This window comes from Perissodus microlepis, chromosome 14 (genome assembly GCF_051167445.1).
Source record: "Perissodus microlepis isolate ML-2025 ecotype Zambia chromosome 14, ASM5116744v1, whole genome shotgun sequence".
Classification (NCBI taxonomy): domain Eukaryota; kingdom Metazoa; phylum Chordata; class Actinopteri; order Cichliformes; family Cichlidae; genus Perissodus; species Perissodus microlepis.
Window position 1 is genome coordinate 6,562,723 of NC_140474.1, and position 18,040 is coordinate 6,580,762.

The 18,040-nt window shown below is 38.4% G+C and overlaps 2 protein-coding genes across 3 annotated transcripts; one reads left to right on the forward strand and one right to left on the reverse strand.

The window, feature by feature from the left end:
* Nucleotides 1-111: 111 nt before the first annotated feature.
* Nucleotides 112-2,616, reverse strand: opa3 (outer mitochondrial membrane lipid metabolism regulator OPA3). The gene is made up of 2 exons (XM_084949850.1): nt 2,431-2,616; nt 112-1,049 (listed from the first exon to the last, which is right to left on the reverse strand). Exons 1-2 carry the CDS (start codon nt 2,570-2,572, stop codon nt 721-723), a joined length of 471 nt encoding a protein of 156 aa, XP_084805976.1. The 5' UTR covers nt 2,573-2,616; the 3' UTR covers nt 112-720.
* Nucleotides 2,617-2,999: 383 nt separating this feature from the next.
* Nucleotides 3,000-17,538, forward strand: ppp1r13l (protein phosphatase 1, regulatory subunit 13 like). 2 transcript variants are annotated; one of them, XM_084949846.1, is made up of 13 exons: nt 3,000-3,385; nt 9,111-9,191; nt 9,295-9,416; nt 9,792-10,344; nt 10,841-10,933; nt 11,046-11,134; nt 11,506-11,866; nt 11,956-12,416; nt 12,538-12,675; nt 13,247-13,380; nt 15,395-15,561; nt 16,107-16,300; nt 16,428-17,538. In XM_084949846.1, the coding sequence occupies exons 2-13, from the start codon at nt 9,155-9,157 to the stop codon at nt 16,461-16,463; spliced, it is 2,385 nt and encodes a 794-aa protein (XP_084805972.1). In that variant the 5' UTR covers nt 3,000-3,385; nt 9,111-9,154; the 3' UTR covers nt 16,464-17,538. The 2 variants fall into 2 exon arrangements, with proteins under 2 accessions (XP_084805972.1, XP_084805973.1); XM_084949847.1 differs by having other exon boundaries at nt 3,000-3,325.
* The last annotated feature ends 502 nt before the right edge of the window (nt 17,539-18,040 follow it).

Below are 18,040 nucleotides of genomic sequence, written 5' to 3' on the forward strand. Positions count from 1 at the left end.
TTGGGTACTGTAGTTTTACAGTAATGTGAAGACACGCGGGACATTATCCACTCTGGAGGTGCTTTCAGTTTTGTTCTCTTGTTTCGTATTAAACATGACAAAAACGCTATCAACAGCCAACATATCATTTTATTTCAATTTTTTTTCCAAATTGTCACCATATATCCAATTAAAAACCAGCAATTACAACATGGAATTTTATGGACAGTACAGGGGCAGATTCTCTCAAAAACTATCCAGTGATATGAGCTGGTTCTGTTTTTTGGTTTTTTATATTTTTTTCCATTAATAGTAACTCATAATTAGTATTAAAAAAATCATATAATTCAGTATTTCCAAAGTGATTAAGGTCTACGAGGATCACTGAATTGCAAAGAAAGGAATATGCTGAAGCTGTTAAAAATATATATGTATATATCAACTTTAAGGTCACCACTTTATTGTACTGTAAGTTTTTATATACACTCAGTCAACTTTACAATGAACATACAAGGTCAGCCAGTGAAATTCACTATGAATATCATAGCAATTCCTTTTTTTACAACTAGTTGCTCAGAACACGAGCAAACAATAGCACCCAAATCCGCATTGCAGTGATATACTTATATCAACCTCTTCCACCCAGCTCAAAGCTATGAGGCTGTACATGTACACCTGCACTCACTCCTTCATCCCACAACCCGACATTGTGCCTTGCTGTATAGCAAACAACTAAATTTGTTACTTTTTGGTGGGAACAGGAAATGACAGCATTTGCCTGTTGACCTCTCTCAGCTGCGCACTTAGAGTCTCTGTCGTTAGGGATAATTCTGCTAGTTGCGTCTGTAGGCTTATGAGGGTCTCGTTCAGCTCTTCCTCTTTACGGCGAGAGTTAGCCGCCTGCCTGCTGTACTCTAACACCATGCATCCACCACCAATGAGGAAGATGATTGACTCCCCCAGTAACTCGGCGCCCAGCTCTGCTGCCGCATCCTCGTTCAGCGGCTTAATGGTGGCTCCCCTGAAGCCCATGATCCGCATCTTTGTTCTCATCTCAATCCAGTGATAAACTGTTGGAACAAGGAGCATACAGTATATAAGGAAAGAGCTGTTAGACTTTGAATATGTTTGGGTCCTGTTCAATTTTTCATCAAAATGATCAGCTAATCTGGTCAAAGGTTGTGAATACAGGAGAAACTGCATTTATAGTTAAAGATGCATGTCATCATTGCACTATCATTTATTATAATCTTCTACCCAGCTGAGAAAGTAGCCTTAATACCATACTGAAATTGGGTTGAAATTGTTTTGTTTTTTTAGAATAAAACATGAAAACAGGACAACACTGCCCAAAACCACTGAATCAGTGGTGCTCTTGGTACATTACACAGAAATTAGGCAACCAGGTTCATTAAAACTGAAACATTCTTCCGCATATCTGTGGTCACCACATGACTTAGGATCCACATTTACTAGTTAATAATTCAAGAGACTCTCCAAGATTCAGCAGTCCATCAAGGAGACAAATTATCTTGATGTCAGTTATAAGTGGGAAAAGAATAAAGGCCCCTGCAAAGTGAGAAGTCTGTTAAACAGAATGCAAGAAGGCTGCCACGTAAAGATGAATCCCTTCACAGTCACTGGTGTCCTGTATAACAACTGAGAAGCCAAATCCCTCAGAGCCTTAGCTTACATAATATTTCTTGTCCATAACAAATTTTGTGTGTTGTCATTTTGCCCCTGCTCAGACTCCTCAAAAGCTGGTGTGTCCTCCATTTATACTTTCACCTTCTTGCTTCTGGCCCTCCTCCACCACCTGACAGTTCTAAGTATGACTACACCTTCACAGTTCGGAGTAAAATCCTTTCTGCTTCACTCAGCCATCATATATGAAGATAAGACCACCTTTAAATCTAATCAAACTTTAATTGCATTTTATCTACTCAGTCAACAAATAATACCGTGCCCTTTTTTCTGCAGCGCCTTTTCATAAAAGCTCGATTTGATGCATTAATTTACTTAAATTTGCTATCTTTAAAGAAAAACTGTGACTTCTTTTTAATTTGCACACAGTAACAAACACAACATGATATACACAGTAATCTTTACTTGGGAAGTATTTTGAATGACTAAACAATAGAGCTAAGTGTCCACTTAGCATATTTCTGTCTAATTAAAGTCAGTGTCACATTCTGAATAGGGCGTTAGGACAACAGTTGTCCTGCCGTGCCCTCATAGCAAAGGCTAATACAATCTGTTTCAATGACCGACAAGACCCGCCCTTTACGCCTGGCTGCTATTGGTCGAAGAAATATATCTTGAAAGATTATTGGATAACAGTCATTTCAGGTTCATTATCATTGGTTGTTGCGCCTCCCCATGCTTATCAACCGTCAGAGGTGACTGGACTGAACTCTAAACCTTTAGCAGCCGTTAGCTCAAATTACTCACTCTGTGCCGGCGGCAGGCAAATGTAAGTTTTAAAGAACTCGCTCCTCCGGGCTCCAGCTTTTATCCGGTTAGCCACAGGCTTGCTCATCTGCCTCACTCCGAGGTAGAGGAGCTTGGCGATAGGGAAGGCACCAACAACCATCTTGGCGGAAACGCTTCTCGATAGGGCGGAGTGCGTAGGTTACGTGATGACGTTAATGATTGACAAGCCCAGTCACAAATCCGACCACGTGTCCAAGTCTCGTGAACTGAAACGCCCTGATTTCCTTACTTATTTGGTCCCATCTTTCCCAATTTAAATAACATTATTGATGTTTGACATTAATTTTCTCTTTAAAAATGAACTGAATATGTAATTAATTAAGTTCATAAAATGAAAAACAATTTTTTTGCGTGCAATCATATTGCATTGGTACATGTTAGATTATTTCAATGCACAAGCATTATAAACTATAAACAAAAGTAAGGTACTATTTTATGGTTTTATTTTTTCTTAAAATGAGAGGCCTATAGGCCCAACAAATTAATACAGTTATATGTTTTTAAAAATACATAATTGTGTAAAACAATAGTCTATTATTATGCATGTAACACTGAACTGTACAGTTCATAAACTAAAAATAAACTAAAATCTATTCAAAAGTGAGGGTGTGAATTAAAAAATCGACAATTACCTGTCCGCAATTTACTAAATAATACGCAACTCCTCACTCACGGATTCACCTGGAACAGCTGTGGCAGGAACACCTGGCTCGGGTTACAGCAGTGAAGAAAGCCGAGGGGCTGGACTATCAGCCAAAATAACTCAACTCGGTACGCAGCTATGACTACATGTCTGGAGCCGCCGCCACAAGAGAGCGACTCAGGCTAATCCCAACTTCAGGAAGACAAGAAGGTTTGGACGCATTCTCTTCTCTTCAGTTTAGGACAAAAGGACAGGCTCTGATTTTTTGAGGTATGAACTTTTAATTTGTTCCGTAACGCAAGTTTGCCCGTCTTCATGGTCGAAAACTTTAAGTTGCGCGTTAAGATGGTGCCTGCATTACGGTTTTGTGCAACGTCGGATTAGTAGTCTGTTCGCAGCTCAACTGAAGTTGTGAAAACTCTTTTTCACAGCGTATCTCCTTTCATTTCTAGTTGATTGTGAGGTTTCTTCTATTTGAGGAAGAGCGTGTACTGTAATGAAAATCAGATGTTACCAACCGTGCCTGGCATGCCACTCTGTCCAAAACCACAAAGAAAAGCTGAAGTGCAAAAGCGAGCTGCTGGCTGGACATTGATGTGCAACCAGTAAAACAATCGTTTATTTACAGTTATGTATATATATAGTCTAATACAGCCATACAGCTATGTAGAAACACAATATCCAGGGTGGCTTTTCTATCAGTTTTGTGCTTTTATTCTTTTTATTTTTTGATGTGCATTATTATTGGATTGTTACTACACTGGGTCCTGGATGAAATGTATTAATTGTTGTTTTTAGTGTTAGGATAAGCAAGAAATTCATTCATAACATTTGGTGTTAGTATAACCACTGTTTCAGTCAATTTTACATCACAAATTCAAATGTGCCAATTTTTTGCTTAATTGAACTGCATGTTGGATCTATACACAACTCTAATTTACAAGCAAAGCAAACCTTCCTGTTGGAACAGGGACGAAATGGTATTTATCCAGCATGTGTGCTTTACATGGTTTCTCTATCAAAACAAGTTTGGCTGCATTTGTTGTACTTGCTGCAACCTGTTGCAAAAAATTGTTAAAACCAAGCAGAATTCAGCAATTTAAAAAAAAAAATGTGGTCGAATTCATGTATGTAGGCATATACCAGCTGATATTTACTTCTTGGTAGTGGCCCTGCTTTGCACCACAGCTTGAGAATGTTACAAAGCAGGCATTGGATGAATGGATCTGACATGTAACTAACCAGAAATGTCATATAGCACTGAGAGATTCCTGTGTCATATGCTGTGGAGAACAGTATTATGCTAGAAGTGAAATGAATTACCACCACAGAGACACGAGGCTATGCTAAAAAACAGTTGTCCACATTATGGGACAAAAGGAAGGAAAGTTATACTCTTGTTCTGGATTAGTAATCATCACCTCAGCATGTCTCTGGTCTATCCATAGTTTATGTGCTCTTGTGTCTGCAGTGACTGGCTTTTATCCCAAGCTTGAGAAGTATAATAGTCATGTATTGTGTAAAGTCTTTGGACGTGACAGTTGCTATCGTGAATAGAGCATATTAGTGTGAACTCTTGTTTGTGTAATTATGTAGGTTTGGCTTTCAGTGACTAACTAGGTCCGCTGTGCAGGTGAAAGCACTGTAAAAAAAACAAAAAACAGAATTCTTTGGGTGGGGTTTTTCCAACTCGTTATCTCACCGTTGTCCAAGTACATGCCATGTTTTAATCAGTGAGCCCTTTACGATTAGTCTAATGTCAGCATGGGTTCATAGTCAAATTTAACTAAACTTCTCATATAACTAGGTCAGCACAACGTCATAGCGGTTTTTGAAATTAGTTTTACAAGCCTTGACATGACCTTTCAAATAAACAGCTCAAGTGTTGCCGGTATCTGTTGATGCAATAATACTGATACTAATGATAGAGCCTATCAGTGCTCAGAATTCTGCAACACAGATTCCTGGTCATTCTCACAGTAATTACACAGCACCTCCCACATGTATCTGCATAATTATCCTTGGGGTTATTCTCCTTTCTCGCCATGTTTTCAAACATTCTTACTACATGAAACAGTGATGAGCCAGTGTAAACATTATGCTGGATGTTGGACTTTCGACTCTTGGTATTTAAAATCTTACTATGCAAGAGCAATTGAAAAAGCTTGAGTTGTTTTCCCCTGGAAGCTGACAAAGAAATCCTGTAGAGTAGTTCTGGAATATTGGCAGAAAGTTTTTATTTAGTTTGTGTTGCCTGTATGATGACTTACAGGTAATGTTTGCTTTTGGACTTTATGATAAACAAAAATGAAAAGCAGGCCACAAAGGGAAGTTGTATAAAGGGAATGCTTTATCATGCTGTTGCAAGTTTTCTGCCAGCACAAAGCCAAAGTTCTGGAGGAAGGATATGAAGGAGGGACTGACAATTGTGAAAGAGAACAGGCAGGAAATTAGTACCTAGATAGAAATATGTAGTTAGGATAAAACTAAAGAATTGGATGTGTAATCATGAACTTCTAGCGAAAGACTTAAAAGGAGTGGGAAAGGGAGAGACTGCTTGTAGTCTTGGTTAGACACACCCTAGCATTTTGCAAAGCTAATGATTATTGTCTTTAATCTCTAAATTTCCATTGTGTAGTTTCTCTCTGTTTTTCAGGGTGTCCTAACAGAATTTTAACATTTTGCACTGCCAGTAGTTTTGGGGACAGTAGTTTTGTCAAGTGCCATTTTATATTTTATTCCTGTGGCTTTTATGTTGGCTTCACCACTTGAAATAGCTAATTGTTGCTGTATTGTACTACATTCTAGTCTAAGCACTGGCAAGAAAATCAAAATGTGGTTTTCCAAGAAACTAACCATGACACAAAACCAGAAATAGATGACAGCACAGCTGCAGTAGCCACAAGCTGTCAGTTCACTTTAAACGTCTAGATGATTGATGTTTTTTCGCTTCCATATTTGCATATGCTTCTATCTTTATTTACTGTAGCACGTCTATTAAAATGTGGAACAATTGCCTCAAGAGATACTATATGTGATAACTGAAAGGATATTGGCTATATATCTCTGTCTTCACTTCTAAAAACTTTTTTTTTCTTTACACAGAGTTGTCTAGATTTTTTATTATTTTTTTTAGATTCATACACTTGCATAAAATAAAAGTGTTAAGTAAACAAAGGAAACCTATTGTGATTAAAAAGAAACAAACAAGGAGAAATAAATTAAAGAGATTATCTCAAAATAAACACTAAAATAGCACAAAAATAAAGGCAAATCCAGAATCTAAATGTTATTATGATAGGTATGTCATGGAAGATGATAGAACACAAAATAAAAGTAAAGTGAAAGGAGAGAAATAATTCGATATTGTCATTATATTAACTGCAGTAATGTGCTTTATTAGTTTGCAATAAACTAAGTTATAAGAAAAGTTAACATCATAAACACACCCAAAAGAGTAATTTAAATCATTTTAAAACACTGTTTAAAAAAACTGCTTATCGTTGCTTGTTTTCACTTCTAGTTGAGCAGCGTAGCCTGGCTTTTCTATGCAAATACAGTCTTGTTTACTTTGTCTTACTTGATCATTTTCAGTGTATATTTGTTGTTGATTTAGTGATGGATTTGTCCAGTGTATATTTTCTGTAACCTTGTAGAGCACTTAGGTCAGCGAAGGTTGTTCTATGTGGGCTAGAGAAATAAACTTTAACTTGACTTGACTTCTTACATGCATCTAAAAATAAATTACGTAACATCTAATTTTGATTCCGTTCTAGTTTTGGGGTTCCGGCAACACAAAGCCAAAATTGTCGGAATCAAGAGAAAATAGCAAAGGTGCCAAACGGCATGCAGAGTTTCACAGGAAGAAAAAGGGTGGGGTGAATAAAATCCTGGGCAGTAAAGAGAGAGTTCAGTGAATGAGTGATCAGCCTGACCTTTGTGAGTCACCAAGAGTGCAATCTCTTTTTGTGTGAGCTGCTGTTGACAGTGGTAAGCGTTCAAGTGTGTGAATGTGTGAGAATGTCTCACTGGGAGGAGTAAGGAATGTGAGCCTGCACCCAGGCCTGACTGAGATGTGACAAGTTCTTGCTACAAAGCATGACAAATAGCATGAATAACACTTCTCTGATTCTGCTGTAAATTTAGTATTGGTTACTTCATATAACCCTTGTTTGCTCTGGCCAGGGCTAATTTTCAGTTGGTATTCTAATTAATCAGAATTATGTAGAGCAGGGTGTGCATAACCAATGCTGGTTGAGATTGGTCCAGACAAGGTTTCTTTATGTACAAACACAACAATATTAAACAACCGGGGACTACGAAGCTCAATCTCACATCTCTCTTCATGACTAGTTGAAGTGGCTTGGCTCCTTTAAACCACTAAAAGAGAACCGAGGAACATTTCCAAAAATATTTTATATTTTTTCCTACACATTATGCGTATTAAATTCATTTTCATCGTCATGTACATGTGTAATCTGTGTCTAGTCTAACACAATAAAAATCAAAGTATCAGGAAACAGCATCTGAGTGAAAGTGAGGAGGTTCAATAAATCTGTCCTCTGTCACAACTTTTTCCCCCCATTATGCCTAAACTAGGGATGTCGCAATAAACTGAATATAGGACGGTAAGGACAGGTAAAACTGGGTGGTTTGCAGTATAGTGTTACAGTCTACAGTACTGTTGCACTGCCTGCAGGGCAAACTGGGTTCCATGGTCATAACTCTTGTAGGTCCTGGATAGCAGGAGAGACTTTTGCAACAGCAAAGATGTTGGTAGAAGTGTATTGAGCATTGAAATAAAAGCTGATTTTTATAATACTTCAAAATAAATGTCCAAACAAGTGCCCAGATGTTCTTTGGTAGGCTGCTGACTGACAGGACTTGCTTCTTGAAGGTGTCACTAATTTGGCACCTTACTACTGTAAACTAGTTTGAACAATGTTCTTTAGTAACATCAAATTTCACCTTCATTCTAGCTTTATACTAGCTATGGATTGGAAAGCAGCCATTGCGGCTCATGTAACATCTACTTGCCTACTGCAGAATGTAGTTGGCTAACTATACGAAGAACCGTAAACCACAAAGGAAATCTGCTGGAACTCACAATAGAAATTATTAGATAAGGGTGATAAGTTAAGCTTTCAACATGACAGAGTTACTTTTAGAAATGTCATGAACTAAAGGGTCTTCATAAGGTTTCTACTGCATGAACAATATTTACTGGACCTAAAGGCTGAAGATGCACTATAAATGTATGTTTTAAGTTTACTGAGAAACGTGCAGTGGTGACTCTCAGCTTTTTGTAGTGCATCCAAATGTATACACAAAAAAGCCTTTGCAAAGGCTTCTATGCAAAGTGGTTATTACTGCGCAGCTCAATGTTCGTATTTTTTTATTGGCTAAACTCATTAACAGAATGCATCGGTGTCTCTCTGGAGTGTTAGTATTACTAACTTGTCACACACTTGAAGCTGTGCTGCACCTGTCTGTCTGGCCTGTCTGTCTGAAACTGACACTCCAACATAAGTCATAAGTGATGTTAAGCTTGAGCACCTGGTATCTCAGATAACTTGGTTGAGTCAGTAGGTATGATGAACACCTGCAACCAGCACTTAAAAGGGCGCTCAAATGTCTATAATGTCATTATAAATGTTTGCAATTGTGCACTATGTCATATTTCTGTTTTTGAACTTTCAGTAATCAGGAAATTGTGGCTTGTTTAGACATGACGGGCATTTGGCTTATTTGGAAATTGCCTGAAGGCAATTTCAGCTTGCAGCTGAAAGGGAAGAGCCAAGCAAAGTAAATCTTGCATGAAACCTAACTTTCAAGGTTGATTTAAAGTGAATTAGGGTTCGAGGAAGTCTGTGTGTAGTTCAGTATTAGGAGAATCATTTCCTGTAAAATGTTAATTCTTCGAAAAAGATGATAAAAAGCTTGTGAGCTGATGGAAGTGTTTTGTTTTTTGGATTTTTTTTTTCTGTCCTAACAGGTGGCGTTTGTTTTCAGGAGCAAGTTATTGCTATCTAATGAGTCATGAGTTCTCAGACAAGCTTTGGGAGTGGCATGCTGTGTAAGTAATGTTTGACGTTTCCACTTGGCTCTGTGTATATTTGTACATGTGGGAATAATATCCTCTGCTAATTGCGTTTTGTACATTTGGGGTTTATATTCAGTCCAGACCATGAATGATGATCTGAGCGCATCACTCGCTACAGCAGACGAGTTATCCAAAGAGTTTAACTCCTTGCTGCAGGAGGCCTCCTCCAGCAATAACAACACAGAGTCTAAGTCACAGGTACTCACTCATACACACACATGTAGTACTAGTTTCCCTCTTTTAGCTGTTAATTTGCACTAGTTTATAATAGTTACATTTTGTAGTCCTTCAAAGTGTGCAACATGGGTGGAAATATCAGGGCAGTGGTTGATTTATTTGTTTTTTCCTTTCCTCTGTTTCTAAATTAAATTTGCCAGTGAGGGGGTTTCCTTGTCCTGATTTTTTGTAAATGTGTGAACACAGACCAAAATAAAAACTTTCATTCAAATTCACTTGCACTCTTTCAAACACACCCTTGTTCAGATGTAGTTGAATGCCAACAAAAACATGTTGACGTGTTTGTGTTTAAAACAAAACAAAACGCAGTGATATCCATATCTCTTTTTTCTGTAGGCCACCTCCAGTATCTCCAGAGAGCAGCCTCAGTCCAGTTGGTCTTCCAGCACTTCCACTACTAAACAGGCATCCGGTGGCAGCAGTAATGGATCCCCCAGCTCTTCAGCTTACTCCACAAGCTCAGCATCCTTCCGTCCCATTGACTCTGTCAGTTCTAACAATAATAATACCAGATCCTGCCCCGTATTCCCATCAAGCCCACTATCATCCCCAAAGCTCCAAAGAAGTGCACATGCTCCAGTCCGAGCTGGATCTGACATCGTCCACCATAGTTACAGCCATTCAGCTCAAAACATGAAGTATAATTCTTTGCCTCATTATGACAAGAGCCCACGAAGCTCAGTTAGCTCCACTGATAGAAGCCCTGCTCCAAACTCAAAGGCTGTTACTTTGGAATCTGCTTCAGCCCATTCCAATTTGCTCAGACCTTATGACAACAGCCAGATGCGTCCAAGGTCGCCTCGATTCGACAGAAGCCCTTCTCCATTGTCTGTCAATTATCCAATGTCCAGCACGCTTCCCAGAAATTTTAGCAGTTCCAGGCAACAAGGTAAGGTTTTCATTTTCAGGACACTTAAACTTAATTATCATGAAATTCATTTTACTTTATTACCTTTGTAGTAATTTTAATACATTTTATTAAGAAACTAGGTGAGCAACTACCCAACAAGTCAAATTAAATTACCTCAACATATCTGGATATAAGTCAGGATTTGAGATGTAACAATTCAAATATTGTCTGATTAAATAAAGGGGTGTGTTGGGTAGAGATGTCATTAAAGTGTGGCTGAACAAGTGCTTCTTAGTCAACAAGATAAAAAAAAAATAGATAGATAAATAGATAAAAAACAGACTCACTTTCTGAACATGAAAGCAAATCTAAAAGTAGACGTGTCACAGTGTTCTTTCAGTTATAAAAAACAAACTCATGAAAATGTTATAAAAAATAATACTGGTCCGTAAGCTTATTAACTTTCTAGCACACTTGCTCTATTTTTGTTTTTCCTTTGCTCATATTTTTGTTGCTTTATCTCCCACAATCTCAGACGAGGCTGTGCAATGGCAGAAGAGTCCTGGCAAGTGGAATGAGACAGATCTGGACATGTCTTATGAAAGGAAGCCTCACCACACTTATGACAGTTAGTGGTTTTATGACCATTTAAAGTGAATTTCTGGAATCAGTCTCTGCAAGTAATCTAAGCAAGTTTTTTTTGTTGTTGTTCTTTTTGTTTTTTAACCTTCCTGTTGCAGAGACAGAGTGGCTGCGGTCAACTATGCCAAATCCAAATTGGAAAGAATCCAACCTCGATGGCCCTTCTCCAGCTCCAAGCCCCATAAAAGTAAATAGTAATACTAGATGAAACTTGTTTGTATGGCTTTTGTGTATCTCAACGCTTTAATTCCAACGAATCTGCTTCCAGATTCCCTGCAGTTCATGAGAAACTTCTGATATGCAAATTACTCTATTTCCTTGTTTTTTCATAGATAAGAAAAAGTTGATCGCAACATTAGTGAACAGGATGCACCTTTCCTAAAAATCTTGATCTCAATTCAGAGCATGTTTTTTGTAATACTGCATTTTTTGTCTTCTGTGGGACAGAAAAATGTCCAGTTTATTGAAAAAGAAATGCAACACGAAAACCCCCCAAATTACTTCCTCCATTGAAATAAAAGGAAAAAAAGTGTCCCTTTTTTGTTTCTTCTGTTACAGGATCGTCTCTCTAATACTCTTCAGTTTTCCAGTGGATCCCTCCCCCGTAATGCACGTATTGCAGTACCACCATCTCAGTCTCACTCCCCTTACCAGTCTCAGCCCATCTCCCGTATTTCTATTCCTCCCAATTCAACTCAGTCCCGCCAGCATAAACCCATTCCTCTTTCTGTCATCATGCGCCTTCAAAATCCTTATTGGGGAGCAATGATAGCCCCCCAACCCAGAGTGGTTGGAGGACAAAGTGACATGTCACCTTACCAACCTGCTGTACCCGTCCCAAAGGAATTCTTCCAGCCTCCTGCAGTTCAGCCACAACTGAAGCCACCTGAGCTGTGGCAGCCAGCTCTATACAGTGACGGTAAAACACATTTTACATTAGCAAACACTTCCTCACTATGGTTTATGAATCTCTGTCTTATAAATGGTGGTTTTTATCCATGTTTGTAGTGCTGAACCCAGCGGATATAGATGCAGAGTTAGAGCGGTTGGTATCTGCTCAGCAGAACCCTGTAAATTTGGAGAATCCTGCCATATCAGAGGGTAGTGTAGAGACCGAGGGCACCAATCAGCAACCTCCTCGGCCCCTAAGCCCCACCACGCTGCAACCAGTCGTGGCGCCTGATGCCCAGAGCCATGTGACGCCTGTCATCGAGGAGGTCCTGCGCATCAGGGCAGAAATTCCCAGAGCCCTGAAGAGGAGGGGCTCTGTGAACCTTTCAAAGCCCCTGAAGAAGCCCTCGCATTACCAACCAAACCAGTACAAACATCTTATCAACAAGCTCTTTCGCAAGGAATACCATAACAAGGCGGACAAAGGTAGTGAGAGTAGCAGCTCATCAGATGGGGAGGACAGTGCTTTACCCCCTCCCCCTCCACCTAAGACACCCACTCTCATTAAAAATGACAAAGTAAGTATTTAGCAACAATAACAATTATAACAATAGCGTCTAATGTTTTAAAAGGTGGAATGCAATCTTCTGCAGCCAAGTGTTTGGCTTTATACAAACTGATATTCTGTTTTTTGTGCAGAATTACCGTTCAATTTTGCGCCTGCCTAATCGAAAGCGCAAAAATTCTGGCAGGCGGGCTCGGCTTAGCCCGCTGGTGCTTGTACTTGATGGAGCTTTAGCTGGAGACCTGGACACAGTGCAGAAAGCTGTCCAGGAGGTATGTATACTAGCTCTATCTCTCTATCGCTAGCTTAATTATGTTAAGAATTTAAAGAGAACTTCAGTTAGCAAAGTCCAGACATAAACTGTGCAGGCAGCAAGGTTTGGATGTATTTCAAGAAAATAGCATGATCTCCGAGGACTGCCCATAATAGTTATATTATTTTTTTTCCACTTCTTTAGCTTACATCAGCAGCCTAAATACAGTTTATTGGACTGCAACAGTGAAGTGACAGACTTCCTGCTCCAGTGCCGTATTTAGACATTAAGAAGTACTGAAAATTGTGAAAAAATGTTTTATGTTTAACTTTAGTTTTCTGAAGGAACACATGCTGAGTATGCGTTCTGTTTTTCAGCTCATCTCTGAGTCTTCCAGTCAGCACAATAGCTTCAACTCCTATTTTAGAAAGAAATGCTGACAGTCATGCTAAACGAATGTCAGAGTGGATAAACTGGTTACAACAGATGCAAATCTTATTTGTTTTATGTCTGCAATTTGTTTAAATGGGGGGTGGAAATGAATCACATTTTATCTGACAAATCTACTGTGTGTAAAATGCTTTTCCAAGATGAGTGATCCCAGCCAACCAAATGAAGAAGGCATCACTGCCCTTCATAATGCCGTCTGCTTTAGGCATCACGATATTGTGGACTTCCTGGTTCGGATTGGAGTTAATGTCAGTGCACCTGACAGCCATGGCTGGTAAATATTTGTTTACTGTTGTATACATCCTCTTTCTCTTATTTCATCTTATGTTTGCCTCCTGTAAAAGCCTTTGTGTAACTAGTTCATATAACTTATTTCAGAACACAACATTACTCCTTGTTTGCACAGCCATGTGGATAAAAGGTACAGCCTATTTCAGTTCAAAAGATTTACATATCAAGCCATAAAATTGGTCTTACATTTGGATAGATGAACATTACATGGCATAGTGTTATTATTTTTTTTAACCAAAACTCAACCAAAATGCAGAAGGAAAAATTAAATACAGCCTTAATATTTCCATAGGGCTTAAGAGGGTAAGTAGCACACAGGAGCTGCTGATCAAATACACTTGATTAACTGATCATCAATAAGTGTGACCACCTCTATAAAAGCAGAGGTTTTGGCAGTTTGCAGGTCTGGTGCATTCAGGTGCGTGCAAGCCCACTCCCCTGTGTGCACCAATGATCTCAGAGAAGCAATTATTGTTTCCTACTGTTCTGGAAAGGGTTATGAAGCTATTTCCAAACAAGATGAAATCCATCATTCTACTAGGAGAAAGATTATTCGCAAAAGGAAAACATTAAAGACAGCTGCCAGTAAATGTTCCAGTACATTCACCTCATTGTCAACGTTAAGACAAATTAAAATTGAGATATAAAAAAAGCACCATTCAAAATACACCAGTCCTCAGCCTGTTAAATGTTACATTTCATTCCTCAGCATGTTAAATGTTACAGTTCATGGCAGTACAATTGGACAAAGACTGAACAAGTATGATTGTTTTGAAGGGTTGCCAGGAGAAAGCCTGTTCTCTCTAAAAATAACATGGCAGCATGGCTTCGGTTTGAAAACCTGCATCTGAACAAATCACAAGGCCTCTGGAACAAAGGTTCTCATTTAGTAAGAATGCCTGCACACAAATTCATTCAAACATATCATGCCAAATCAGTCTTTTATACCAAATTGGTTCATAATTTATGAACACAGTTAGAACAAAGTGATGAAGGCCTAACTTTGGAAAGCTTTTTCAACTTTTCTGGCTTTCTCTTTGGGTGCAATTGTTTCCATTTTCAGTTGGCCCTGCTTTCTTGCCATAGATGCATAGACTTCTGTCTTACAACATCGACCACTTTTCTTATGTTTGATAAATTCCATATTCATTTTGTGTATACACATAACTTTTGCACGAAAGAAATGTATACTTGAACATTTTCAATGCCCATATTAGTAAATAGCTCTCTAAAGAATATCTTTAATATCTAAAAAATGTCTTTTTGGGCAGACATGCCCGAAGTGGAGATGCACTACCTCACATTTGGTGAAAACCAAACACAAACACCTCATACCAACTGTCAAACACAGTGATGGAGGGGTAATGTCTGGACTGGTTTTGCAGCTACAGGACCAGTGCGACATGTAGTTTTTGAGTATACTGTAAACTTCTTTATATACAAAAGTATTCTAGAATCAGATGTCTTTTTGACTAAACTTGGTCATCCGTCCTACAGGGCAAAGATTCTAAGCATACTGGTAAATCGACAACAGACTGGTTGAAAAAGAAAAGAATTAAGGCCTTGCACTGGCCACAGCCTCACTGAAATGCTGTGGTGGAACCGTAAGTGAACTGTGCACAAATGAATGCATGCAAAGCTCAATGAACTCAAGCAACGTTGCTAAAAAAAAAAGTGGGCCATAGTTCGACCATAATGACATGAGAGTCTGATAAAGTCATACAGAAAACGTTAACATGTAGTGTGCTTAACTTTTCTTTTTTTGCATTTTGGTTTTGTAAATATTTCCCTTTGGCTGTGCTGACAAGGATAAAGGTTTTTCAGTCTAAGTTATCATTTGATGAAGTTGATCTGAAGGCGTTGCAAAGGAATAGATGTTTTATTTTTTAATATAATGTTATATCCTGGTATCCAAAGCCCTGGAACTGGAAGACGGTGTACGGATATATCTATATCTATAAATACAACATAATAAAAGCTCTTTATGTGGCCCACAGGACTCCTCTTCATTGTGCAGCCTCTTGTAATGACCGTCCTCTTTGTGAGTTTTTGGTGAGGAGTGGGGCTGCCGTCATGGCCGTTACAGAAAGAGACAGAGCTACTGCCTCCCAGAAGTGTGACCCTTACGCTCCTGGATATGAGGAGTGTGAAACCTTCCTGAGGGGTGAGACAACAACTCCCACACGTAAACTGTACTATGAACTGTTTAATTAGTCAAATAGTACTTATAACGTATCATATGATATTTTCTACTGATGTAATCTGCTGCATGTTTAACCTCAATGTCAGTTGTTTTGTTAAATAGCATTCAGCCATTCACAGACATGTACAGAATATGTATATATATTGTATGTTGTAATATAAATAATAGTAAGAAAAATAATAATCATAATTAAATAGTTTTGTTCAAATTCTACTCCCAAAGAAATGTTAGGAGGACATATAAATGTTGTTCTTGTTACACAAGAGGGCACTTTGATTACAAGTTTTCTTTCTTTCTTTTTTAAAACTTTATTTTAAGAATACAGCGTAGGAACACTTTAAGGAGGCGTTTTAAAATAAAGCTATAGTGAACTATAATTTCTTTAATTATTATGAAATCAAAAGCAAATATAGTGACCTCTAGCCTCTCAATGAACACTATTCCAAACTACTGCTTTCTGGTACAGCAGTCTTTATATTTATATGTATCCTGTTTTCTTTCTTCAGCTGCGGAGGAGGCCATGGGGGTGGACAACAGCGGAGTGCTTTATGCTCTGTGGAGCTACCCAGCTCAGGCAGCAGATGAACTGAGCTTTAAAGACGGAGACATGGTCACCATCCTCCAGAAACCTGAGGGGTCAGACTGGTGGTGGGCCTCACTGTGTGGCAGGGAAGGCTTTGTTCCAAACAACTACTTTGGGGTAAGACACCACTTTCTAAATAAAGAAAACATCAATTCAGTCCTTTTCTCCTGATTTCATGATTTTCATTTTGCAACAAAACATGACTTTTAATTGTTTTCATGTTTGTTTGTTTTTCTTTTTCTAGCTTTTCCCGAAGGTTCGGCCGAAATCTCTGTGTTAAGTGGCATCCTGATTATCAGGTCTGGTCAAACTGATGCAGGGAATATTCTCAGATGCTTTATAGCTTCAGACTTTTAGTTGAACATACTGTGTCTGTACGGCCATAAAAAGACTGCAGACCTAAAAGATTTTTTGTGATCTGTCAGGGAAGGAGAGGCAAAGGTGAAGTCTCTATACTCCTTTTGGCTGTACTGGCAAGGATATATCTTTTTACGTTTGTACCGGCTTGGCTGTAGAATAATTATCTATGTTACAACTCTATAACAGATAGTCAAGTTTTGTTGTCTATCCAAATGTTACAAAGGGGTGAAGGTCCATGTTGTTCGGATTACTTAGGCTTCAGTCAAGGGTTCACCATACAATGAGTAAAAAGTTGGTAAGGTTACTAATCAGAATGCAAACACTGGCTTTTGATGTTCAGTCAACTTATCAGCAAAGTCATGGCAGGTGTGTGAAATCTTGTGACTGCTCAGTTTAGAAATGCTTTGCTTCAATCAAAGTAAAATCCAAGTTTCCATTCCTGGAAAAGTTTGCAGAAAGGAAGCACCACAGTAAAAGAGAGCAGTTAGCAGGGAATGTTTTACTTTACATAATATTTCAGAAATGTACTCAGATATCACAGTCTTTGCAAATAGTTTCTCAGATATTAGTACTAGTATTTAACTGTAACTTTTTCTGGCTGCAGTGGCTGTTAAATCCTAATAACAACAATATTCTTGAAATATGTGTGATTTTTGAATGTCAGGAGTTGTGTTCTCCTACCAGTACGGTGGTAGTAGGTTTACCATAGTATTTTCAACCTCAGTATTTTCTTTTTGCCTTCAGGTTTGTGTTGTATGTTTATGCTCACTAAATAAGTGTGTCTTTTTTGAAAGTGTTTTCTGGGTGGATGTGTTTGTGTGTGTACTCACAGTGGTGTAGTGCATGTGGTGACAAAAACTGGTTTTATTATATATTTTTTTTGTTTCCACACAAGTTTCACTTGTTACTAGGGCCCTCTGTGCATCTAACCTTTAGGTTTCTATGGAGCACATAGTGATCAAATTTTTGAATACTGAATAAAAAGATGAAAATCGTGTTTTTGTTTTTGCCTTTTCTTTAAAATGTGCTGTATTTGGAGTTTTGTTACTTGAAAATATCATTTTGAAATGTCCCTTACTGACCAACAGATGGCATTGTATTATTAAGTATTTCAACAGCTGCATGTTTTGCAAGCAAAAACTGTATATAGTAATATATGACAAAGCACCATTCAAGGCTGGTCTGCAGCATTATCCCACACTGTACATTATACATGGAAAAAGATCTGCTAATTTATTTTATTTCGTCTTATTTGAAGTTGCATTCATTTCCCTGATCTTTTTCAGTCTTTCTGCTTTTACACCACAGAGCACCCACAGGACTGCTGTGATATTTAATGAATCAGTTAACTGTATTCTTATGAATAAGTGTAATTACCGAAAAAGCTACACACATGATGAACAGGTTTTTTTTAATTAACTCTGATTTGCATCTTTTGATCTACAGACTATCTGCACTGATATTAACACCAACGCTTGTATTCTTCAACACAATCCC